Source organism: Ictalurus furcatus, chromosome 3 (assembly GCF_023375685.1).
Source record: "Ictalurus furcatus strain D&B chromosome 3, Billie_1.0, whole genome shotgun sequence".
Taxonomy (NCBI): domain Eukaryota; kingdom Metazoa; phylum Chordata; class Actinopteri; order Siluriformes; family Ictaluridae; genus Ictalurus; species Ictalurus furcatus.
This window is the reverse complement of record NC_071257.1, coordinates 26,746,268-26,772,365: the sequence shown is the minus strand read 5'-3', so window position 1 is coordinate 26,772,365 and position 26,098 is coordinate 26,746,268. Positions and strand designations below refer to the sequence as shown.

The 26,098-nt window shown below is 38.7% G+C and overlaps 1 protein-coding gene across 4 annotated transcripts; it reads left to right on the top strand.

Annotated features, from left to right (window-relative positions):
* The first annotated feature begins 20 nt into the window (after positions 1-20).
* rufy2 (RUN and FYVE domain containing 2) lies at positions 21-26,039 on the top strand. Of its 4 annotated transcripts, none has more exons than XM_053621794.1 (19): positions 21-107; positions 661-827; positions 5,309-5,482; positions 6,018-6,135; positions 10,530-10,631; positions 11,112-11,235; positions 11,696-11,760; positions 12,638-12,703; positions 12,804-12,873; positions 12,965-13,066; positions 13,608-13,724; positions 16,865-17,032; positions 17,141-17,238; positions 19,695-19,814; positions 20,083-20,212; positions 21,818-21,912; positions 22,015-22,063; positions 24,052-24,132; positions 24,771-26,039. In XM_053621794.1, the coding sequence occupies exons 2-19, from the start codon at positions 752-754 to the stop codon at positions 24,912-24,914; spliced, it is 1,899 nt and encodes a 632-aa protein (XP_053477769.1). In that variant the 5' UTR covers positions 21-107; positions 661-751; the 3' UTR covers positions 24,915-26,039. The 4 variants fall into 4 exon arrangements, with proteins under 4 accessions (XP_053477769.1, XP_053477771.1, XP_053477772.1 ...); XM_053621796.1 differs by lacking the exon at positions 21-107 and adding an exon at positions 186-248; XM_053621793.1 differs by lacking the exons at positions 21-107; positions 661-827 and adding an exon at positions 2,862-3,571.
* The last annotated feature ends 59 nt before the right edge of the window (positions 26,040-26,098 follow it).

Genomic DNA, 26,098 nt, shown 5'->3' with positions numbered 1-26,098 from the left:
ACGTCTCCTCCCCACCGTCTACTGCTACTGCACCAAATGAGGCTCCATCATTTTATGGGCAGTGCAATCAGAGCCAGTTTCATGCAGCCAGGTTCAGCCTGAGAGCGGTAAGAGTGTGTGTGTGTGTGTGTGTGTGTGTGTGTGTGTGTGTGTGTGTGTGTGTGTGTGTGTGTATATGTTGCTTCACTGATTGATTTGTGTGAGGTTGTGTGCATTTCATGGCCACAGAAGATGCATTGCTTGTATAGGTCTGTATGCATGTTTAATGTGAACTTGCACGTGTCCATAGTTCTCAGGTTATGTAAATGCTATGTTTTTATTCTAGATCAAATTTGTGCTAATCCCAATACATGAGCAAGGAGATGCAGGAAACAAGAGTCATATGACACTAAGGGCAGGGCAGCATGAATACATTGTGTTCACTATGTAAGTCCTGCTGAATGGTAGCTCCTAGTCAGCAGTTATTCATAATAACATTACACAGTATTTCCTGCTTAGATAGGTTAAGGCGATTGGGAGAAACAAAATCCTCAGTTTAAACATGTTATGTCTTGTCTTGCAGCTTGTATGGATAAGCTTCAGCTAGAAAGCCGCATCATATAACTTAAAATTGAGAATTTTCTGCAAAACCAGTTTAAAGGGAGCAGTTCTGTGTGTTAGGTCACTGGAATCAGTGGACTGGATCCCGAAGGCTGAGGCTTAAGGATTATTAAAACTCTGGAAAAAGGAGAAGGCCAGAGGTGGAGCAGTCATGTACTCGCCTCAGAGTCTTCACCGTTGGGGCATCACCCACAGTGAAAGCATGGAGCGCCTTGCCTACTGTCAAGGTAAGACATGCCAGTATAGGATTGGTTTGCTCTTTACTATTAATTCATCATCAGTGTGAGCAAAATGATCCAAGTGTGAGATAAAAAAAGAAGACTTTCCAGTTTGGATAATCAGCTACATTTGTCTCATTTGAACACAAATGAGGAAGCTATGATCATTAATTCAAAGTAACATCTCTCTATTGTCCCTAGTCACCATTTGCACCGACTATGATAACTGAAAATACACTAATAATAATTTATAAAGTGTTAATATTAGGTTTGCTGTTTTTCAGAGAAGTCAAATAAGATATTTTACAATAATAGAGTTAACAACAGTACTCTTACTCAGTTACAAGAGCTTAAAATGATTCAAGGAAAAATCATATGGGGATTTACCAATTCAGTCAGCATTTAACATATAGACAAACATCCATCCATTTTCTACACCACAGGGACACGGGGAACCTGGAGCCTATCCCAGGGAGCATAGGGCACAATATGGGGTACAACCTGGACAGGGTGCCAGTCCATCGCAGGGCACAATCACATACGCATTCACACACCCATTCATACACTATGGACACGCCAAGTAGCCTACCATGCATGTCTTTCGACTGGAGTACTGTCTTTGGACTGGCAGGAATCGAACCCCCAACCTGGAGGTGTGAGGTGAACATGCTAACCACTAAGCCACCATGCGTCCTATAAGCACTGTGCATGCATCATAAAATTGTCTCAAAGGAACTTTGGTTTATTAGTAATTCAATTAGTAATAGCAGTAATATGATTTCTACTGCAGTATTCAGATGTTCTATGAGCTACATTTGTTCATTGTAATAGGCTACATAACAGCATCTCATAAACTCCAAACAATACTAAAAGTATTTTTAATACTTGACACAGTTTTGTGGGTTATTTTTAACAGTCCTTTTATTCAGCTCATAAAGATTTGTAAACAAAAGTCGGTTCCTTATTTGAGCTAACTTTTGAAGGTCATTGCCTTCATCATAAAACAATAAAAATAGGAAATGTGATCGGCACTAATAGCTGATGACTGATGGCTAAGTGGTTAGCATGTTTGCTCCAAACCATTAGTGTTTGGGGTTTGAATCCCATGCAGAGTTTGCATTTTTACCTCTGGGTACTCCGGTTTCCTCCCCCAGTCCAAAGACATGCGTTGTAAGCTGACTGGCATTTCCAAATTAGTAGTGTGTGAATGTGTGTGAGATTGTGCCCTGCGATGGGTTGGCACCCCCTACAGGGTGTCCCCCACCTTGTGCCCAGAGTTCTCTGGGATAGGCTCCAGGCTCCTCTGCGATACTAAGCAGTACTGAAGATGGATGGATGGATGGATGGATGGATGGATGGATATGCACTAATGGGGCTGCATTAATGTAGAAAATAGGGAACTATAGTGCCTGAGTCAATATTATGTCATACTTCCAGAATGGTTTGAAATGAGTGAGAAATGAGTGTTTCATATTTCCATAAATTCTGTACTTTTCGAAGAAATAACCCTGCGACTGAGTAACTGCTTATCTGTCTGGTGTGCATGATGCTCATCAGTGGCCTGACGCTTCCTTTAGCCTAGGATTCTATAACTCTCAAAATGGTGTCTGTGACGCATATCCATGGGGTCAGTGATTTTTTGTTACACTGGTGCAAATCACAACCCAGCATTATCAAAGTTATTTAATTTATTGTTGCGGCCTTATAGTTATTAGCCAGTTTCTGTGGTCATTCGAATTGAATAGGTTTAATCCAAAACTCAGTGACTCAGACCTATAAATAATACCAACATATGGTATAATCAAATAAATAATACCAACACCTAATGTGTTCTGTTAATTTTAAAAATATTAATTAATAGGGCACCAGTAAATACGCATAATATTATTGTAAACGATTAAATCGAGAGGGTCGGGGAGATTGATTTGACAGTTTTAAGGGGTTGCGAAACATTTCACAACCCCTGACCTACATTAGTCTTAAACTAAAGATTCAAAATGTGAACACTAAACAGGAGTTGTGACTGAATGTTTCCAGTGTGTGTTGGAAAGTGTACATCTGTGCACATTTATGGAAAGTACTGTATTTGTGTACAGACAGCTGATGTTGGGTTTGTGCACTGATTTTGATCCCAGCAGCAGAGGGAAGCAGATCCCGCTGTATTCTCTACAGGATGACGTCATCGCGCTGAGCTGTGGTAGTGAACGCCTCTCTCTCTCTGTCCCTGTTCCCCGGCTGTAAACAAAATCTGCCGTGTAGCGCTCCATTCTGCGCTTTTCTATCCACACGGTCGTTTTTACATGAATAGACGCCGCAGTTTTAGGTGTGTTGTATCCACGGGTTGAAGCTGTCGGTTTATTAACTCTCTCTGCGTCGTTTTAAAATGTCCACCGCGGTGAGTGAGGTGAAGACGGCGCTCCTCCCGGCCGTGTGACAGGCGCGTTCCCGGGCAGTGATGGCCGCACCTGCAGCAGCAGAGCAGGACCTCACCTTGGCGGAGGCGGACTCCGGTAAAGACAAATCACAGGTTTTCGGGATCCTTCGGCTGCAGGAGGAGAGTAAATGCGGCGGTGAGAAAGCCACGAGCAGCACTAGTGCTAGCAGCAGCAGCAGCAGGACAGACGGGAGATGGCAGGCGCCCATATTCGCTTTAGCTCGGAAAGCCTCGGAAACCCTTTCAAGCGGAATTCACGTCCTGCCCAAAGTGGCCGAGTCTAAAGTGTGCCCTTTTTCAGAGGAATGGAGCGTCAAGGGTGAGTTTAGTGATTTCGGGAAGACGAAAAAGCGGAAAAAAAAAAAAACAAGAACACAAAAGCGTGGATAAACATAATATAGTCTGTACTGTACATTATTCTGGATGTGCATGTGGTGATGTTAATTATAATGATGCTTATGCGATAAATCCAAATGACGTTTAATAATTAAATAATTCAGCGTTATGTAATATTGAATGTCAAATTCATTTCAAAACGCAGGGTTAAATAGCGGGCGTGTGTATATTTGGGCGTATAGTGCACTGCTTATGATGTAAAAGCCTTTATTATATACCCTAGGCATTGTGGATGGAGCCATCCATCAGGCTGTATCACACCACGTGGTAGAGATTCTGTCCAATCACCGTGCTCGGAGACATCTGTAGGCATGACGACATCTTTAACCAGCTGTTAGAGGCAGATTCTTAATTTGCTGTCTGTACTTAAACCTTTTGCAGACCCCTTTAACTAAAGTAAATAAAATAAATTGGACTTACTCCTTCAGGACATAGTGTAACTATTCAAATATTAGGCTCCTTATTTAAACAATTATATTCTGATTATTTATTGTAGCTATAGTTTTCTTTGTTACTGAATTTCTCTCCAACGGAAGACATTAGTTAATGTTATCATTTATAGGTCGATTTGTTTTAATGTTGATGTGTGAATCCATTCAGATCAAATACGACCGATCGTACAAGCTAAATTTAAAAAAAAAACAAAAAAAAACTTCATCTATCCATCCATTTTCTGTACTGCTTATCCTACGCAGGGTCGCAGGGAGCCTGGAGCCTATCCCAGGGAACTCTGGGGACAAGGCTGGGTGCCAGCCCATTGCAGTGTACAATCGCACACACATTCACACACCATGGACAATTTGGAAATACCGATTAGCCTACAATGCATGTCTTTGAACTGGGGGAGGAAACTGGAGTACCCAGAGGAAACCCCCGAAGCACGGGGAGAACGTGCAAATCGTGTGCACACAGGGCAGAAGTGGGATTCGAGTCCCCAACCCCAGAGGTGTGAGGCAAACATGCTCAATAAGTGCTCAAAAAACCTCAATAAATAAAATAACTTTGATAATGGTGGGTTTTTAAAAAAAAAAAAAAAAATCACAGACCCTCTAGCTTCATGGATCCTTGGGGGTCCCTGGATCCCACTTTGAGAACCACTAATCTATTGGACTTACAGTTGAATGAAAATGTTTGCATGTTGCATGGTTTCTGAGTGGAAAAAGAACAACTTATATTTTATCTGTGAAATATCTTTGTAAATTTCTTTGTCTTCGTGTTGTCCTAAGGGCATGGAATCTTTTTTCACTTGACTGTGTAGTGCCCAGCAGAAGGCATTATTTCTCATATGTTTATTTGGAATTCGGGTATTGTCGTTAAAAAAAAACAGGCATGGAAAAGGACATGTGACACCTTCTGCAATCTACAGCTTCACACCTGAATGATCACACACACACACACACACATTAGTGATTGAGCACACACACTCGCACATACACAGCTACCTAAAGGTTAAAGATTAAGTTTGCCATTTGGCTATGTCAGCTGAGTTGGCTACTAATTGGCCACATGATGGAGGATTGTATTGTTGTGGTTTCTGCTAATAAATTTCCTGAACAACTAAAATACAATAAAAAGAAAAATTAAATCACAGTCTCAGTCAGACTATAATTTATTATGAAACTATATCCAAATGCAGTTTCTCTTTCGCTTTGTTTCCTAGCCTTCCGGGATCCTATGGCGATGGAGAGGGCCAACTTGCTCAACATGGCCAAGCTCAGCATTAAAGGTCTGATCGAGTCAGCTCTGAGCTTTGGTCGGACGCTGGACTCTGATTATCCCCCACTGCAGCAGTTCTTTGTGGTCATGGAGCATTGTCTGAAGCACGGCCTTAAAGGTACAGCAGGCAGCACAGATCCCCTTCACCCTGTATAACGTATACACAGTTTTTTCCAGACACAGATCAACTATCATTGTGGACTAATGTTGTTTATGTTGTCGTTCTTAGTCAATGTTCGGAAAATCAAGAGTGTCGAGATTTAGTCAAAAGTTGCATTCATTTATTCTGTGTCTGGAAATGGAAAAATCTTTTAAGTTTGGTTGTACATAAAGTGCATTATAAGTTGTTCTTGTTTTTTGTTTAATTTTCACAAGTCAATTATTGCCCGTCACGTCTGACATGTAATTCATCATTATTTTTAGCATTGGACGGATACTCATGCCAGGAGGTACAGTAGGTACTAAATCATAGGAACCTATTATGTCATCACTATAAACATTGAGTACACTATTGAAAAGAGCACTGAAATCATAGGGTTTGGACTGATTCAGAGAAGATGCATTTGGCTGATTGAACTCCCGACTTGCTTCTGTAGTGCTTCTGCTATTAAGAATTTGGGTCTGGGCAATGAACTAGTTTGTCTCTGCTTCAGTGAAGAAGACGTTTCTTGGATACAACAAGTCACTGTGGGGGCCTCTGGAGATGGTGGAGAAGCTCTGCCCGGAGGCAGGGGAGATTGCAGCCAGTGTTCGAGACTTGCCCGGCCTCAAGTACGCTCACAAACACAGTCACTCACTGCCATAGTCATCATGCAAAGTGAATTTTATTGCTATCAACACCAGCTTTAATTTAATTTAGCAGTTGTACAGTCAGGTCCTTAAGTATTTTGACCATGACACAATTTTTGTAATTTTGCTTCTGTACACCACCAAAATGGATTTGAAATGAAGAAATCGAGATGTGATCGAAGTGTAGACTTTCATCTTTAATTCAAGGTGTTTAACAAAAAATATTGCGGTTTAGGAATTACAGCCATTTTGACAGAGTCCCTCCATTTTCACAGGCTCAAAAGTAATTAGACAGGTGACTCATTGGACTGAATTTCAAATCCATTGAGGTGGTCTACAGAGGTAAAATTCTGAAAATTGTGTCACAGTCCATATACTTATGGACCTGACTGTATATTTGAATAATTAATAATAATAGCTCAGTGAAAACCATATACAAATTCAGCAAATTTCTGCATTAATTCTATAGTTATTTGCATCTGTCTGCAGAATGGGCCAGAAAATATTGTATAAAGTAAAAATTCAATGCAGTGACTTAAATTTTGTTCAAGCAACTGGAGAGACTACCTACCTTTCACTTTAACAAATCACTCTCATAAGGATTACTGTTTTTCCCTGATGGTTGACAGGTCGTTGACCAGTGCAGGTAATAGATGTATTAAAATGAGCAGTTTAAATACCATTATATGCCATCACAATAAATTAGAAGATTGAAACAGTTGAGCGTTTGCCAGGAAAAGGACACATGAGCATAGCACACTTTGACCTCATTTAAAAATAATTAAAAAACTGCTCACTTTTGGTTACAACCATTAAACTTCAAAAATCGACTGTTACATGCTGCCTCTGTGTAACAACAAGCTTATTGTAATGGTTTCAATGAACAAAAACTTGTAAAGAGAGCAACCCACAAAATGCAGTGCATGAACTTCTCCAAGCAGCATTGGAACTACAATTAGAATGGTATGTTGTGGTTAGAAGAGTCTGGTCACACTATAGTTTGGGGAGGGGGAAGGAAAAGTACCCGAAACAATTTAGTTATTATAACACTGATGCGTCATTGATGGTTAAGGAGATCATGTGGCAGTTAGTGGCAAAATAAGTACCAAGCTTTTTTTTTCATGTGGGTTGCCTCTGCCAGGAGGTTAAGACTTGACTATAGATTTTTCAGCAAGATAATGATCCTGAACATGCATCCAAATCAACACAGGAATGTTTACATTATCCATAAACTATGCTTTGCAGCAGCATTGTGTTCTGGATTTGAACCATATTGAAAACCTGCAGTCTGAAATGAACAGGACGGTCCACATTCATAAAACTGAATATAAAATATAAAGGATCTTGAAATGTTCTGTGTGCAGGAATGCCCAGGCTCCCTCTATAAGTGTCTGTAACATTGTTGGATATTACAGAAAAATGCTCAGTGCTGCTGTTGTCTCAGAGGAGGCTTCACCAAATGTTAACAGTGGGCTGTCAATCATTCTGAACCCAGTGTCTTGCAGAAAATTACATCATTGGAGAAATGCTTTAATATATATATAGCAAAATAAAACTATATCAACCCAAGTGTTTAAAATGTTAATTAGATGTTATTTATTTACTCATATAGAGATCTTCTCAAAGTGCTCTGTCCTGTTCTCTTGTGTTCTCTGTACGTTCATTTTAGATCAAAATAGCTTGCTTCACAGGCAACTGAAACCTGTAACCATCTGTGGAAAACAGTCCTTTTCCTGTGTGCAGGAGCACACTTTAGAGATATATTAAACTGAAAGGGGAAGTGTAAATGTCAGTTTAGTTTCTCTGACAGACATGAAACTTGTAAGCATAAAAAGCCACAGAATTCTATTGAGCCAGTTTTTTTGTATGAGGCTATTTCACTTTTACTGATGAATTTTCATTCAGTATTTGCATGTGTAAATTTTGGACACACGATCTAGAGATTAATTTACGGTAACACAGACAGTAGATGCCACAATATAATTGTTTTTATACCACAGCACTGTTGAGTTCTTGTTTCTGGTTGGTCAGAAGGTGTAAATGAATTTTCTTTAACAGCAGCTCTGACAGCAGTTCGGGCTGCAAGGCCAATCACGGGTTTATAATATGAACGCACTCGTTTGAATACATTATCATTTCTGGAGTAACAGCTTACACAGGGACTTGTTTGGCTGACGTTCCACATAAATGTATAAATGTATATGCTTTGTAACAGTCAGAGATAAAGCTAAAAAGTTCCAACTTGGGAAAGTCATCAGGGCGGTGGGTTTTGTGGTTTGTCTGCAACATAACAAGCTGTGGGTTTTTTCTTTTTCTTTTTTTTGTCTTATTTATTTTAAGAGAGACGGAAAAAAAAGAGAGGCTGGTGAGAGACCAACTCTTCATAGTGGCCATTGTATGTGATAAGTGACAACAGGAACTAACTTGTTTCGTAGGGATGTTCTATAACATTAAACATAGCTATAAGCAGATACAACATGCATTGTGTGATTAATCAATAAATAAAAAAAATGTAAATGTTGCAAATTGCTGTGATGTAAGAGGCATAAACCTGTTCTGCATGTGGTGTTCTGCATAATAAATGTCCAGCAAGGAGCCATAACACAAAGTCAAGAGATTTATATGAGATTTCTGGGCTGAGAATGAGAGCCAATAATTAACACCTTGCTAGAGCTGATAACTACAGCTGGTTGCTTTCCTTTTGTGCTCCTTTATAACAAGTTATTATTATACAAAGTGCAGACAGTGTCAGATTTTGTCTTAAAGATGTCCCACTGATGAACTGTACATAGCTAGGACACAACTAAATCAGACATAACATTACTATAAACATGCGTTGCTGTTAATAAAAGGGGAAAGAACATTTCCTTGTAAAGTATTATCTCTAATGGATAGACAACAGTGTTTTGCTACTGCTTTTTTCTTTTTTGATAGTGCTGGCAGCCTTACTTTCTTCAAGTATGTTACTTTTGAAATGATTAATTAGGTTAGGGGTTTGGAAAGTTTTTGCTGTGGTTTGTGTTGTGTCTAACCTAAACATGTTGCTGTCGGTCTGTTGTTCCCTGCTGAAGACTTGAAAAACCTTCACCTGTGTGTCAGTGCAAAAACATAGGACATAAAGGCATCAGATATGAATGCTGGCTATAATTCCAGTCATTTAAAGTGCTGTGAAAAAGTATCCTGATTTCATCTTTATTGTGTGTATCTCATATTACATTGTTTCAGACATTTAAACAAAGTCTTAAGATAAAACAAAGGCAACCTGAGTAAAATCAAAATATAGTTTTTAAATGATAGTTATTTATTGAAGCAAAAAAGTTCAATCAAATCAAACTTAATAGAACTTTTTCAACAGCATGAAGTTGGTTAAAAGGTCTTACCCAGTAACACTGTCAAAATTGAAAGAAATTCCAGAAATAATGAGGAAGAAGGTTACTGAAATGCATCAGTCTGGGAAGGATTACAAAGCTATTTCAAAGGCTCTGACAAATTAGCCATTATCTCCAAATGGAAAAACTCAGCACAGTAGTGAGCCTTCCCAGAAGTGGCTGACCTTCCAAAATTCCTTCAAGAGCACAGCAGCTACTCATCCAGGAAGACACAAAAGAGCCAAGAACAGCATCAAAGGAACTACAGGCCTCTCTTGCATCAATAAAGGGCAAAAATGGCATCCATGGAAGAGTTGCGAGATGAAAACCACTGCTAACCCAGAACAACATTAAGACTCGTCTGAATTCCACAAAAGAACAATATGCTTGACTGTAGGTATAGTGGTGGCAGTGTGATGATGTGGAGATCCTTCGCTGCTTCAGGGCCTGGGCAACTTGCAATAATTGAGGGAAACATGAATTCTGCTCTCTAGCAGGAAATCCTAAAGGAGAATGTCTGGTTTTCAGTCCGTAAGTTGAAACTCAAGCGCAACGGGATTATGCAGCAAGACAGTGATCCAAAGCATAGGAGTAAATCCTAGTCCTAGAAGTGAAAGACTGATCTCTAGTTATCGGAAGTGTTTGGTTGCAGTTATTGCTTCTAAAGGTGGCACAACCAGATTTTAAGTTTAAAACTTTCTTTTTTTTTTTTTTCTTCAATAAAAAAGTAAATAAAAATATTATTGTTTGTTTACTCAGGCTGCCTTTTTTTCATGTTGTATTTCATTTTATCTAAAGCTATTTAGTATGCGATATACACAAAAACACAAGACATAGTTGTTCGCTGCATTGTATATTACTTAATTATTATCAGTACTCAACACATTATCATCAGTTTGCACCAAATGTCTCAGCTTGTTAGTACACAGGGTTTGAGGTGACTGTGGATTGTTTAGAAAAGGGCTTTTTTGGTCCTCATGAGGTGTGTACCGTATGCACATTTGTCAGGACTCCACTGGGCCGAGCAAGGGCTTGGCTGCGACTGGCACTGATGCAGAAGAGATTAGCAGACTACCTGCGTGTACTCATCACCAGAAAAGAAATACTGAGGTAACAAGCTTTAAATTTAACCATTACATGCATCATGGTGCTGACCTTAATCTACAGTATGTTTTTAAGATCTTTACATTGTCTCAATCCAAGTCCTGCGGAAGCCTTTCAGTGTGCTCAATACTTTCTTTAAAAAAAAAAAAAAACTCCCCTCTTCTGGTAATTATTAAGCTTTTTTTATGAGCTGTTGAGAAAGAGCGGAGGACATGCAAATAGCACAGTAAATGGAGTCTTCAGGATTGTAAATGTAAAGCAGTGAATTAAATTTCCTTGTTCACGATCAAATAGGACATTATGAGCAGAATAGCCAAGACGTCTGAAGTACTCCGGTGTAAATCTATTTTTCCTCTGCATAGGATTTTGACACCTTATTTCCTGCTAAGGAATGTGTCCCCAAGCTGCCACTCCCACTGTCAGTGCTGTTTTTGAAGCATGAGTCAATGTCATAAGTTCATTGCTGGCTATTTTGTGTTGTGTTAGTGATTTCTATGAAAGCTCAGCAGTCATGCTGGAGGAGGAGGGAGCCGTCATCGTTGGTCTCCTGGTGGGACTCAACGTCATTGATGCCAACCTGTGTGTGAAGGGCGAGGACTTGGACACCCAAGTATGGGGAATCCTCTTGGATTTGTTTTCTTCTACTAGGGACCACATTATTAGCTATCTGATATATGTAAATTTTATAGTGCTCAGATGATACCTTTGGTTAGATTTTCTAAAACTATATTTATTGAGTCTAATACATTTTATACTACAAGTACAGGTGCTTTACTGTATATAAAGGTAACATAAGTGGTCAGGTGAAATGAACAGCTCCTACATTCAGAAGAGGTAATATGTGCTTCAAAGAGGATTTCTAAATTTGGGAACATTTATAGATTGGTTGGAAAATATTTAAGCAGATTAGCACCATCTGCTGTAGAAAATTTAGGCCACCCAGTGGTGGTAGATTTTTATGTAAAGAACACATGTACTATATATTTCCTTATGTAACAAATCGTACGAAAGTAAATCTCAGTTTTCTATAATTTCTATTTAACTTGCCTTAATTTATATGAACTCTTCAGGTCGGGGTGATTGACTTCTCCATGTACTTAAAAAATGACATTGATGACTACAGAAGTGAAGAAAGGTAAGAAGTCATTTCATTCTTCCAGAAAGTTAATGAAATTGAAATTAATATGTATTAGTGTTATACTAAATTATGACATATAGAGCTGTGCAATAATGGCAAAAATGGGCTTTTGTTTAATATTGAAATGAAGATTGTTCATCAGAATTTTCTGGGACCAAAGGAATTTTATTACATAATTTTACATAAACAGAAACCAGGCCTTCTTTTTTATATTGTACATTATAAGCCTATAGTTTTGTATTCCAAATGGTGGAAACGGTTAGCACGTTTGCCTCGCACTACCGGGGTTGTGTGAAGTTTGCATGTTCTCCCTGTGCTACGGGGGGCTTGCTCCAGGTACTCCGGTTTCCTCCCCCAGTTCAAAGACATGCGCCGTAGGTTGATTGGCACTTCCAAATTATCCATAGTGTGTGAGTGTGTGTGATTGTGCCCTGCGATGGGTTGACACCCCATCCAGGTTGTCCCCTGTCTTGTGCCTCGAGTCCCCTGGATTGGCTCCAGGTTCCCCGTGACCCTGTGTAGGATAAGCTGTACAGAAAATGGATGGATATATATTAAGTGTATCCTTTAAATATTCAGTAAAAATGCAATTATAATAAATTATCACTACATATTGTACATACATACATACATACATACATACATACATATATGTATTCATACGTTAACAGGCTAGATGAGTATGCACCCACACAATGAAAGATAAGATTTGATTTTAAAATGTGATTAATTGTGCAGCTCTAATGGCATGCGTATATGATGTTCATATACAGTCTTCATTTTGTACCATGAGAAGAACCACAGAACCTTACTTTGTTCAAAGTGGAGTATTTTACAAGACTAATAATAGTCTACTTTATCATTCGTTAAATAGAAATGGTCAAATTGCTGCAATATTGGACCAGAAGAACTACGTTGAAGAACTAAACAGGCAGCTCAAGTAAGCATATATTGTTCTGTAAGATCAGCACGTAAGAGGTGTATGATAATATTTATTTTAAGGACTTTAAAGCTGAATGCAATCCATTTCCCCACCTTAGTTCCACGGTTCAAGGTCTGCAGGGCCGTGTGGACTCGTTAGAGAAATCAAATTCCAAACTCATTGAGGAGGTAGGAAAGTTTACACTAACGATGTAGAATAATTCTCAACGTCAACTATGAAGCCTGATATGATCTCAGCAGTTCTGTTTTTCTCCTGTAGTTGGCAATAGCAAAAAACAACATCATCAAACTACAGGAAGAGAACCACCAGCTAAGAAATGAGAATTCATTAATTATCATGAAGGCTCAGCGGCGTCTTGAGGTACTGCATTGAGTGTGTTGTGTGTTTTTTCTGCAAATAAAAAAACTTATATTTTCTTGCTCTTTAATTAGGTTAAATGAATACAAAGCCAATTAAAGTTCAAATCCCAAAGAAGCCACAGCCATCTGTGGCCAGGAGCCTAAGAGAACAACATTGGCTGTGCTCTCTGGGTAGAAGAGATGGCATACTCTGTCTCCCCTGTCAGTTAAAGTAACACTAGCCAATTGTGGGCATCTGTGAGCTCATGTATGCCGAAGAGGGCAGGTGGTGCTTTCTTCCAAGTGTTACATTGCCTTTTGACATGCATGAGCAGCAGTTTAAAAAGATGTGGTGGCTTTACGTGTCTCAGAAGAAGAACATGCTAGCCTTGGTGATAGCTAGCTCGTAGGTGGGAATTGGCAAATTACCAAAATTGGGAGACAGTTGGAGTAAAAACTGAATAATTAGCTTATGATAATAGTTATGGAATATGGCTTATCACAATTTCGGTGTGGTTTTAATAAAAATAGTCTGAGGCTAAATGTTGCTCTGTTGTGCATAGGTTACACAGGGGGACGTACACTGTGAGCTGGACACCTATAAACAGTCCAGGCAGGGCCTGGACGAAATGTACAACGAGGCACGGAGGCAGCTTAAGGAGGAGTGTCAGCTCCGGCAGGTCTCTTTTAAATGACCTTCAGAGTTTTTTTTTAGTATGTTTTGAAATTCGGGACATCATGACATTGAACGCTTGATCGACCATGTATTTTTTAATGATTTACATATGGGCTTTGGTTATCAGTTGTACCATGTGTACTTAAAGGAAACATCCACCCTGAACAACTTGCATATAAATCTTTATATTCAACATGTGATCTTTAGTGGCATCCAAGATTCATTTTATAATGAAATACTGAGTTGACTATTTTAGTTTAAAGTCCCTGTGAAGCTCCTTGAAACACGCAGTGTTAATCAACGTGTTGACCTAATTTCCACTGAAACAGGAAGTCAGGGCGGGACATATTGAGTGGCTCCTCCCCCTTTGTAAATATCCAATAGCATTAGGTTACCTCACAGCCAGGAAACCTACAACTGTTGGGGGCGGGACACTTCAGACTCTGGAGAGCTTCTGATGAGAAGCTGAAGTGCAGAATGATGTCATCAAAATTGTTGATCCATGTTGGTGGTAGAGAGAGACTGTAAATTTTGAATGCATGTATCTTCTAAATGCGAATTTTGTCATTGTTATGGAGAATACTAGCTCATAGATTAAAATTAAGGCTACCATAATTCTTAATAAATGCCACAAAACTTCAATTTTGATTTCATAGGGACTTCATTCATTGAAATGTTGGGTTCTACATTAGCCTCAATGCCAATTGGCTACCTATTCTCAGTGGTGCCAGTGGGATTGAGTCCTTTTACACTAAAGAGAGTGATGCACTTTAGTCCTTTAGTCTGTCCAGCTCTCTCACCTCCTCATCTATACGCTCTGCTCAAACATATTGGGTTCCAAAGCTTCAACTTTCATGCGAACACTGCCATCAACACCATTGTGTTTCTCATCTCATAGATGAAAACTAACTAGCTGAGCTGAGTCTCTGCTGTAACGCATATAGCTGCATTGCATTCTGAGACTTTGAGACCAGCATTTGCTGTCTCTCCTAATTCGACTTTGGATATCTGATTAAATATTACAACCTCTGGCAAAAATTATGGAAACACCACACTTGGAGGATGTTCACCCAGCTTTTTTACTTCGTAGCAAATAAAAATTCACAGACGTGACACAAAATCACTTACATTTATGGTATTTGGCAGACACCCTTATCCGGAGTGACTTACATTTATCTCACTTATACAACTGAGCAGTTGAAGGTTAAGGGCCTTGCTCAAGGGCCCAACAGTGGCATGTTGGCAGTGCTGGTATTTGAACTCGCGACCTTCCGATCAGTAGGCCATCATCTTAACCACTGAGCTACCACTGCCCTTTTTTCTTCTAATAGCTGAACAGTCTGGCTTCGTGAAACCTACCTCAAACACATTGAATGAAATTATTGGCATATTATTTTCCAGATCAAATAGAGGAAAAAATTATGGAATCACTTAATGTTGAGGAAAAACTGATGGAATCACCTTGTAATTTGCATTTCTAAAACAAATACCAGCATAAATGTAAAAATGCAAATTTGTCTGCAGTTAATAGAAAGTGCTTACAGACATTAACCTTGGACTTTTTGAAAGGAAACATGACCCCTACAAGAAAGTTGTCTGTTGAAACAATGGAAAGGATTATAAAACTCATTCAAGAAGGAAATCTGACATGGAGTGTGGCAAAAGATGTTGGCTGTTCCCAGTCAGCTGTGTCTAAAATTTGGTAAAAGTATAAACAAAATGGGAAGGTTATAAAAGGAGAGCACGCGGGTATACCAAGGAAGACTGCAAATGTCAGGATAGAAAACTCAAAGCAATATGCCTTTAAAATAGAAAAGAAAAACGAATGGGTGGAAACAGGAGTCAATGTTTGTGACAGAACTGTAAGAAATCGCTGAAGGAAATGGGATTTACGTATAGAAAAGCCAAACAAAAACCAGCACTAACACGTAAACAGAATAAAACAAGGTTACAATGGGCTAAAGCGAAGCAATCATGGAGTGTGGATGATTGGATGAAAGTGATATTTAGTGATGAATCACGAATCTGCGTTGGCCAAGGAGATGATGTTGGGACTTTTGTCTGGTGGCGTTTTAATGAAACATATAAAGATGACTGCCTGAAGAAAACAATAGAATTTCCCCACTCATTTATGATATGGGGTTGCATGTCGGGTAAAGGACCAGGGGAGACCTCAACAGTCAATGCACAGGTGTACATTGAAATTTGGACATTTTTCACATTCCACTGACAGAAAATAGGTTTGGTGATGATGGTCATTTTTCAAGATGATAATGCATCTTGCCACAGAGCAAGGAGTGTTAAAGCTTTTCTTGAGGAAAGGCCAATCAACTCAATGACATGGCCAGAAAACAGTCCTGATCTCAATCCTATTGAAAATTTATGGTGGAAATTTAAAATATTGGTCCATGACACTGCTCCATCCTGCAAAGCTGATCTGTCAACCGCTATTCGAGAAAGTTGGAACCAGCTTGATGTAGAATATTGTTTTCCATTAGTGAAGTCCACACCTCAAAGAATTCCGGCCGTCACAAAAGCCAGAGGAGCAGCAAAGTACTAATTGTGTTTTGTTTTGTTGTTGTTGTTGATTCCACAATTGTTTCCTCAACATTGAGTGATTCCATATTTTTTTCCTCTACTTGAGTTGGGATAAAATATGCCATTAATTAAAACTGTTTTATTTAATTTGTTTGAGGTATGTTTCATGAAGCCAGAATGTTCAGCTATTAAACAAAAATGGTTTTGTGTCATATCTGTGACTTGTTTATTTGCTACGAAATAAAAAACCAGGTGAGCATCCTCCAAGTGTAGTGATTCCATAATTTTTGCCAGGGGTTGTACATCAAATGTTGTTGGAAATGGTGAATAAGAAATGATGGGGTTAGAAGTTTACCGGACCGTTATCACGTATGTTTGAGATCACTGACATTTTTTCTCCTATTGAACACCATTGTAACTGCAACGTCTACACTCACTAACTTCTCACAGGAATAATGAAATAACAGCACCAATCAACAAAGTAGCACCAGAATCACCAAACATCACAAATATTAAAATATAAACATGTTTCAGGGTGGACTTTTCCTTTAATCTCCTTGTAATCAATTATATTTTAATATAACAAATGAAGCCACTGTATTGTAGGATGTGGAGAATGAGCTGGTGGTGCAGGTTAGCATGAAGCAGGAGATGGAACTGGCCATGAAGCTCTTAGAGAAGGACATCCATGAGAAGCAGGACACTTTGATTGGACTTCGGCAGCAACTAGACGAGGTTAAAGCCATCAATGTGGAAATGTACCAGAAAATGCAGGTACTGTTGCAAAAATTTTCACTTCTAAATGTGAACAGTTTATATTGTTGTTTTTTTTTTTATAAAGGCCACACAGTAAAAATAATCCTTTACTGTAATTGTCACCAGACGTCTGATGATGGCATGAAGCAGAAGAACGACATGATTGCACGACTGGAGGAGAAGACCAATCAGATAACTGCTACGATGAAACAGCTAGAGCAAAGGTGAGTGACGTTTAATATCGTACCGAATGATGTTTTGTCTGGTGTAATGCTAAGTTATATTCCACTGGTGCAAACAGCTTTGTTTAGGAGACAACTACTACAAAATTTGTGCTGGGCGATTTTCACAATTCATTCAGATAATGCAAATTAATGCTTTAACGCGATTTTCAAACCGTTCTAATCGAGATTGTACATGTTTTACATTGAAACATTTTTCCATTTAAATTTTTTTTAACAAATTCTATAAATGCTATTCAAATTTTAAACCAATAAGAAGCAAGACACAGCCTTCTTAACTTGATAAACGCATCGTACAGCCAGCGATACGCCAAAACACTGTGTGCACATCGACACTGTACCCCTGGCAAGATAAACAGGCAGCACCTTGCTGAGGATTGAGCTCATAGCAAAATAAGGTAGAAATATCACTAAGGTCGAAAAGTTCATGTAAAATTTAATGCTGCGTTCAGCTTACCTTGTAAGTGAGAATTCTTTCACAAAAATCCTTCATTTAAATATCCTTCATTTAATTATCCTTCATTTAAATATCCTTTATTTAATTATCCTTTATTTAAAAGAATCACTGTTTGAACTAATTGCTATAGATGGTACTGTTACTATTTTTGCACATCTACATTTTCCAAAGTCTATTCTAATAAATTTTTTTGGATAAATTGTGTTAGTTCTTAATTGCATTATGTGAGATCTAAACAAGGGGGCACGGTGGCTTAGTAGTTAGCATGTTTGCGTCGCACCTCCAGAGTCGGAGGTTTGATTCCCACCTCCTCCCTGTGTGCGCGGAGATTGCATGTTCTCCCCGTGCTTCAGGGGTTCCTTCCTGGTACTCCAGTTTCCTCCCCCAGCCCAAAGACATGCGTTGTAGGCTGATTGGCATTTCCAAATCGTCCGTGGTGTGTGAGTGTGTGCGATTGTACCCTCTGTCCAGGGTGTCCCCCACCTTGTTCCCCAAGTCCCTGCAACCCTGTGTAGGAGAAATGGTACAGAAAACGGATGGATGGAGGGAAAAACTAAACAAAATTTTAAAAAATTGCCCAGCCCTACTACTAATATTACAATTACACAGCTCTTTCATTGAGGGGGAAAAAAAAGCAAGAGGAATACAAAATGTAACTGTTTTTAATCATGAGACTATTATTTAAAAAAAAGAAAGAAAAGGAAAAAAAAAAGAATGCAATGTACATACAATGCACCTCTGGATATATGTATTTGTGTGTGTGTGTGTGTGTGTGTGTGTGTGTGTGTGTGCATGTTAGGCTAATGTTGACTAAGGTCAGTGTAAGTCTAACAGCACCTGATTAAATAGGCTCCAACATTTCTTATCTGCCAGACTGGCATGCACATTATTTCTGCATGTAGTGTTTTTCGTATTAGTACTGAAGTTCTTTCTTCCATCTGGCCACTCATGCATTAGTGTTTTTTGTTATTCGGTTGTGTGGCGTGATGCTGTCAGAGCAGACCTGTCTCTGTCCACACACACACGTACACCATCTTTCCCTTTTCTTCTTCATTGATTTACCACCATCTCGGTTGTGCTTATTTAAAGAATGCATTGCTAAACGACTTTTCAAAGCTTTGGATGACATGGAAATTCACTGATGTTTACATCCTCTTTCCCTTTTTGTTCTTCCCCTTTCTTTTCTCTTCTTTCTCCTCATCCACTATCCCGTTTAACACTCATGTTACGCCATTTTTTTTTGTCTCTCTTCATTATAATGTTTTAAAAACTCTTCCTGTATTAAACATGAAACTAGCGATAAAGACCTGCTCAGCCAGACACGAACTCTTGCCATGTCGTTTGTAAAATGTGCCAGTACAGATACAGAACATCAGTACAAACTCGTTAAAGATATTTCTTTCTGAAATTAAGATACATTTACTCTTTTTCCTGTAACAAAACATGTTTGGTAATATAAATATTGTGAAAGTAACCGGTTTTACTTCCCTGTAGTGGCTTTTTTTTTTAAGGGTTTTGTTTAACTGATATTGTTTTTTTCCACTTGATTAATTAATGATTTCATCAAAGTTTGTTTTCATGGCACTGTAACATGGCAAGTGTACTAATGTACAATTTTAAGGCAAAACTATGATTAATTTTGTCTTTTATCCAGATCATCAATAAATTTGACATTTTAAAATAATGACACAGATTTATTTTGTGAATTATTTGATAATAAACGTCCAACTGCTTCAGCAAACGTAAAACGAACCCAACGTGCTTACATTTAAAATTGACCTCTTTTCAGATTTCTGTGCAGCTTTTTTTTTTTTTTTATCCTTTCATCTGGCTTTGGACATATTTTGTTCGATCATGAGGTAGCTTGCTTGTTGAGTTTTAGCCCTAGAGTTTTATTATTATTTGTTCCATCCCATTCCCATCCCCTTTACCCTTTGTGATCGGAGCCTCAGTTTTACCCAGTTGGTTTGAATTACACCAGATTGCAGGAAGCGGAGAGGGAGCGACTCAGCACCGAGGACGGTGTGCGCCGATTCAAGCAGGACTTTGCCAACAAAGCAGACAGCCTCCAAAAGCAGATTGCCCAGAGAGAGAAGCAGATGTAAGTTGTCGTTTTAAAAATTTTACAAATCGTTAAAGCCATTTCTTTCTTCGTCTGTGCAGAGTGTGTGTGTGTGTGTGTGTGTGGTTCTAATGACAAGCAGTGAAACATATTAATCTTAACTGGCAGTAATAGGTCAAGGCAACTGACATTCTGATGAAGCCTATCAGATGAGTTGACTTACTACTAAACATTTCAAATACTAGAAATATCTTAATATACATGTTTTTATGAGCTGTTTCATTTGAAATGTTCCTGTTTTCTGAAGGTTGCAGCTGGAAACAGACTTGAAAATCGAGAGGGAGTGGAGACAAACTCTACAGAACGACCTGGAAAGAGAACAAGAGACCATCAACCAACTGAGGGCTGAAGCACAGCAAATTACTGTGCTCAAGAAGGTCAAAACAAATGCTTTCTCTATAATCTCACCATGTTGAAGAGAAATACAGACAGTGGTTACGTTTACATGCACATCCATATTCGGATATTAATCGGAATTTGGCATTATTGTAATTCGTATTGAGTCGTGTAAACGCTATAATCCCATTGCACAATTCAGATTAAGACAATATTCTGATTCCCACCCCTGGATTATGCCTGGTTTAATTGGAAATTTGTTGCATGTAAACACCTTCTTCAGAAAATCCACTGAAAGGAGATGTATGCGCATGCTCATTTAACAAGGAATTGTGGGTCTAATAGATGCTTACTTGTAGGCTCGGTATTTAGGAATGGCAATTCTTACAACAGCCATGTTTATAGGAATATTCTGATACCTGTACGCATATAAACATGGCATTCTGAATATGACTACAACCCGAATATAGACCTTAAACGGAATTTGATGTGCATATAAATGTAGTCACTGTTAAGTTTAAAGCGAGTAAAACGTGCATTACTTTGTAAGTTTAACTTTTATTTAGGGATGGGTGATATCTTATTGTTTGCGATATACCGGTCGAAATTCTCGCCACAATAATAATTAGTCTTCCCGCGATAATAACGGTAAAGACTAGTTTATGACGTGTTGCTGTGTGTAACGGCAGCTCAAGTGCAGAGAGAAAACAAGTACGGTGGATGGCGGACGTGAATCTGAGGAGGAGTTCGTTTAGTTCGCTAAACGAAGAGCTAACTCTACAATCTGGAACTGGTTTGGTTACAGAAAATCGGTTTTACTTTAGATCAGTGTTTGTGTTTCTGACACTCTGAAGATCACAGCTATCACTTGTAGCCAAAAACAGTGGCGCAGTGGTGCACGGGTACTATATTTATATCATCACTGATATTTCCTTATCGCAGTAAATACCAGAAAAAATCGTGATATAGATTTAAGTCCATATCACCCATCCCTACTTTTGTTCTTGGCTCTGTGTGTATATACACGTTTACACACACACACATATACATGCAAGCTCGCAATAATGGATGGCAAATACTGATAAAATGAGTGGATGCACATAACAAGTACACGTGGGCTTCCACTTGTCCCCTCTGAGAGAAGAGTCGCTGCAAATCAGTTGACAAAGAGACAGACGGGTGACAAGGACAAGGAAAACCCATTCTCTGGAGCTATACTGGAGGGAAGAACACTGGAGGGAGAGTGTAGTCATCATTCCAAAACCTCCCATAGGTATTCAACTGGGTTGAGATCTGGTGACTGTCAAGGACATATCATACATCATTTTCATCCTCATCAAATCATTCAGTGAGCCCTCTTGTCCTGTAGATATGGGTGGAGTCATTGTGGAAGAGACCAGACCCATCAGAATACAAATGTTTAATTACAGGCAGAAGAATCTATGACTCTTCCCTCAAAAGGGACAAGTGCAACCAAACTATGCCAGCATAATACCCACTGTTTTTACATACTGTATATGTAGTATGCATGAGTATGAACAGTAATGATTACTTTTTTGAGGGTAGTTATATGGTCATACGTCTTTACTTATGAAATCAGGTCTCATGCTGATGGTAATGGAGTGTAAATTGGTGTGCTGTTTCAGGAGTTTCACAGATTGCAGGATGAGAACACGCAGCTGAAGGGGATTTGTGAGGAACAAGAAAAGGCACTAGAAGAGCTGGGCTGCAAACTCAGCGAGTGAGTTCTCAGTCACATTATTTAGAACTGGATTTATTATTTACACTTTGTTTAAGAGAAAATCACTGTGATCCGTATTGTACCGATTGTGTTTCGTATTAGATCAAAACTAAAAATCGAAGACATAAAGGAGGCCAATAAAGCACTTCAGGTATGTACTTCAACAAACATGTTGAATTCTGATCGAATTCAGAAATACAAATTGTGATTGATTATGAAGCGCAAGCTTTAACTAGTGATGCATCGAGCCAATACTGAGAATAGGAACTGAGGCTGACGTTAGCCTGATGCTCTGGACTGACATTGGAGGACATTTGTAATATTTTCCAGTTTGACACATTCCAGTTTGACACATTAGTCCATATTTTAGTCTGACATTCTTATGAGATCAGTATTATGAAGAGTATTATGTTAGGTAATTTTAGGTTGTAAGTATTTCTACCTCATCCGTGGAGGTCATTTTGACTGTACACATTATAATGTATGCTTCATTTCATCTCAGTAGATATCCTGAATTTTTCACACTATACAGTGAGTTACATGTCTTGGAAACTGTTAGTTATTAGTTATTGGAAACTGTATAAACTATTAGCTATTCACTTACATTTTGTTTCTACAAAATAACATTTTTGCCTTATTTTGTATACTTAATCTCCTTTCAGGCAGTTAGTATAATGTTTTTACCAAATGCGTGTAGCGTGCTGGATATACAGGGTGTCTGAGAAGTCAGGAACCAATAAGTGTACCAAGTACCAAGAAACACGATCTCTACATTTTCATCCACTGTTAGTCATTTTTTCACCTGTAAGATAAAAATTAATATATACATAAGTGTTAATAAATACAAACTAGGGATGTCACGATACCAAAAATCTAGTAGTCAGTACCGATACCACCAAAGTACACGGTATTCGATACCACGGTGTGGTATAAAAATAAATTAAAAAATAAAAATAAAATTTAAAACTCCTGGAGGACATTCTCCTCTGGCTAATACTGGCAAAAAGAGAGGGAGAAGGGGGGATATTTTAGTTATCAAACACTGTCTGACAATGACCAATAAAACTAAGTGCTAAGTGCTGATAACAAGCGCTAAGGTGCACTCCTAAACGCGCAACGCACGCACACACACCCACACACACACCCCTCTTATACACTGAATGCAAGCATTAGTTTAAATTCACTGATTTGGTGGCAGGCCAAAAAGATTTATTAAAAGCATGAACATTTGAATAATTATTAGTGACATTAGGCTACATTTACCTGACAGGACACGGGCTGAATGGCGATGCATAGTGGTCCATTCGGAGGTAATTTATAACACTGCAATGTGTTAGGGTCGTTAACAAATAACAGGCTATCGCTAACATCACATGGAGCATAACATTAGCTGGTTTCACAGCCACAGTGCCAGCTGCCTCAAACAAATATAATATAGGACCGTCTTTCAGGTGCTTCGCCAAATTCCAGGTGTTTCCTCGCTTTGTTTGAAATGAACGATAGCATCGGCTGCAAACCTGCAACTAATGCTACCTTTCCTCTCAACGAGCGTTCCTTTCTCTGCCTCTCAACCAGTCGGGGTGGAGCTAAAATTGTCACCATTTTCTGTAGTTTTTCCCGTGTGCTTGTAGGCGTTGTTGTTCTTCTTCTTCTTCTTCACCACTTGTGGTCCGACTAAAACATTTGCACGTATTTGCTGCCACCTCAGTACCTTCATGACCAACGGTACCAATGCTACTGCAGAAAAACAAGTACCGTGACCTTTTAAGAATGTTGGTACCGACTTGGTACCGGAGTATCGGTTCTTGTGACATCCCTAATACAAACAGTATATGTAGTTTAATTCAGATTGGTTCCTGACTTTTCTGACACATTAGTAACACGTAGGTCAATAAATAAATCATGATCAAGACAAAATCTTAACACAATTTATAACTTACATCATTTAAATAATATTTTAAATCTCATTCTGTATTAAGTGTAAACAAGCAAGCACAATTCAAATGCTCAAACTCCTCAGTACCATTGGACGATGCCCAGAGCTCTGACATCAGAAATATCGAAAATGGAATCGATGCATTACTAATTGTAGCTGTAATTGATGCAGATTGGCTAATTGTATGCTGGTTGTAATTTTAGGGTGGGCAGGTATGGCTTAAGGACAAAGATGCCACACACTGCAAACTTTGTGAGAAAGAGTTCTCCATCTCCAGGAGAAAGGTCAGAGCCACAAACCACAACTCACCTGTGCTTTACTCTTTACGTTCCCCAAAAAATGTGTTGTATTTTGAAAATGAAATGATTTAATAAAATTTCATTGAAACGTTAAGTGACCTATGAAAAGATTCACTAGTCAGTCCGTACAGGATTTCATGAAGTTTTTTTTTTTGTGATGTGGCCAGAAATGCTTGATTTTATGGCGGCTTTTTTCAAAATTTGTTGTAACTTGTATTGGTTTTTTTTCTTTGAAATTGCACGTTGTTTCAGTGATGCTTGTTGGTAAACGAGATCTTTTAGCTGTTCTCATGTTCGACGCACATGAAACGAAGAGGGCTTTGGCTGAATGCATGTTGTGATGACATCACATGACGCGTCTTGGCCCAAATCTGTAGAAAATCTACAGTCATTTTGCAAAATCACGAAATCCTGGAGGGACTGACTAATATATTCAAATGTTTTTTGCAACTTTGGTCTGTTTATTATTCTAAGAATGAAATGACCTATAGGGTCGGTTCTAGTATGAAAAGATCTCTGACACATTCTCCATAATAAGTTAAAGAATGTCATGCAACTCCAGTGAAAGGCTCCGCCGCAGTTTGCGTCATTCTCCTCATCACTGCTCTATCCTCCTTTCACAGCATCACTGTAGGAACTGCGGGGAAATCTTCTGCAATGCTTGCTCAGATAACGAGTTACCCCTCCCTGCTTCCCCGAAGCCTGTGCGAGTATGTGATACATGCCATGCGCTACTCCTCCAGCGCTGCTCCTCCAATGCCACATAAGACGTACATCAGCGTGTGCTGCCTAAGCGGCCGGCTTTGGCTTTAACCCAGAGTGCCGTGATTTCCTGCAGTGTGTCAAGCTATAACACAAGTGACCAAAACGGCTGTTTCCCAGTGTTTGAAGTTTACATTTCACACGGCAGTTCTCCCCGTGGACAGCGTGGACGTGAGGTAGCCGTTTAATGTTAAGTGCCCAGTGAAGGACGTGGGTCTGGTGAACATACTGGTTCAAGTCCTTGTATTTTTTTTTAATTTCTTTTTCTTAATTATATAAAGATAATCAACTGCCTTCAGCACTACAACTGAGCAGCACTAAAGTGTATTAATACTCCAAACAGGTGAACGACATTCCAGTCTCTGTTCTGAGGAACGCAGGGTGAACAGTACAATCTTTGTATAGTGTTAAAAAAAAAAAAATGAAACGCTGTATTAGGGAAATACGGTGGGGATTTTATTTAAGTTTGTTTTGTATTAAAATGAATGTGTGCCTGTCTCTCAAATAGGCAAAGTTTTTTCATAAGGCACTAATGTTTTTCCAATGCTGCTCACATTTGATTGGGACGGTTCCATGAAATAGCAGTCACAACGTCCTGAACAAAGTATTATTCCACACTATAGTACATTACAGGCTGTACTTAGATGCCAAGACATGTTTCATAAAGTGCAAATCTAGACTGCTACTTGCCTTGAATGTTCAATACGGTTCATCTTAATGAGTTTAAATGTAAACTGTTATGGAAACAGTTGCTAAAATGATAATTTTTGAATATTAAGGTGTATGGAATTGTATACATTTCTTTAATCACTAAAGTGAATACTTACAGTTTCTGTGCTCTTTCCTATTTATTAATTTCTACACTTGGGTAACATTAGACAACTAACATTTAGAACTAGTATTTTATGCATGAAGGCAAACTCTGATAAGATGTCTGCCTGTATTTGCAAGTTTTATAGCACAAATTTCAGTCAGAATATCTAAAATAATAAATCTGAAGTTGCCTCCTGCATGTATTTAGCTGAATTAATTTTTAAATCACTGCTACAGTGCAGCATCTACTACTATCTGCATAAATACCTAGAATATCCATTTAAATATACTGCAAATAAGTTATATACAAATAAAACCTTTTGTTGAGTACACATTTTCCCAAAGTCTCCAAATAATATATATATAAGCCTCCAAT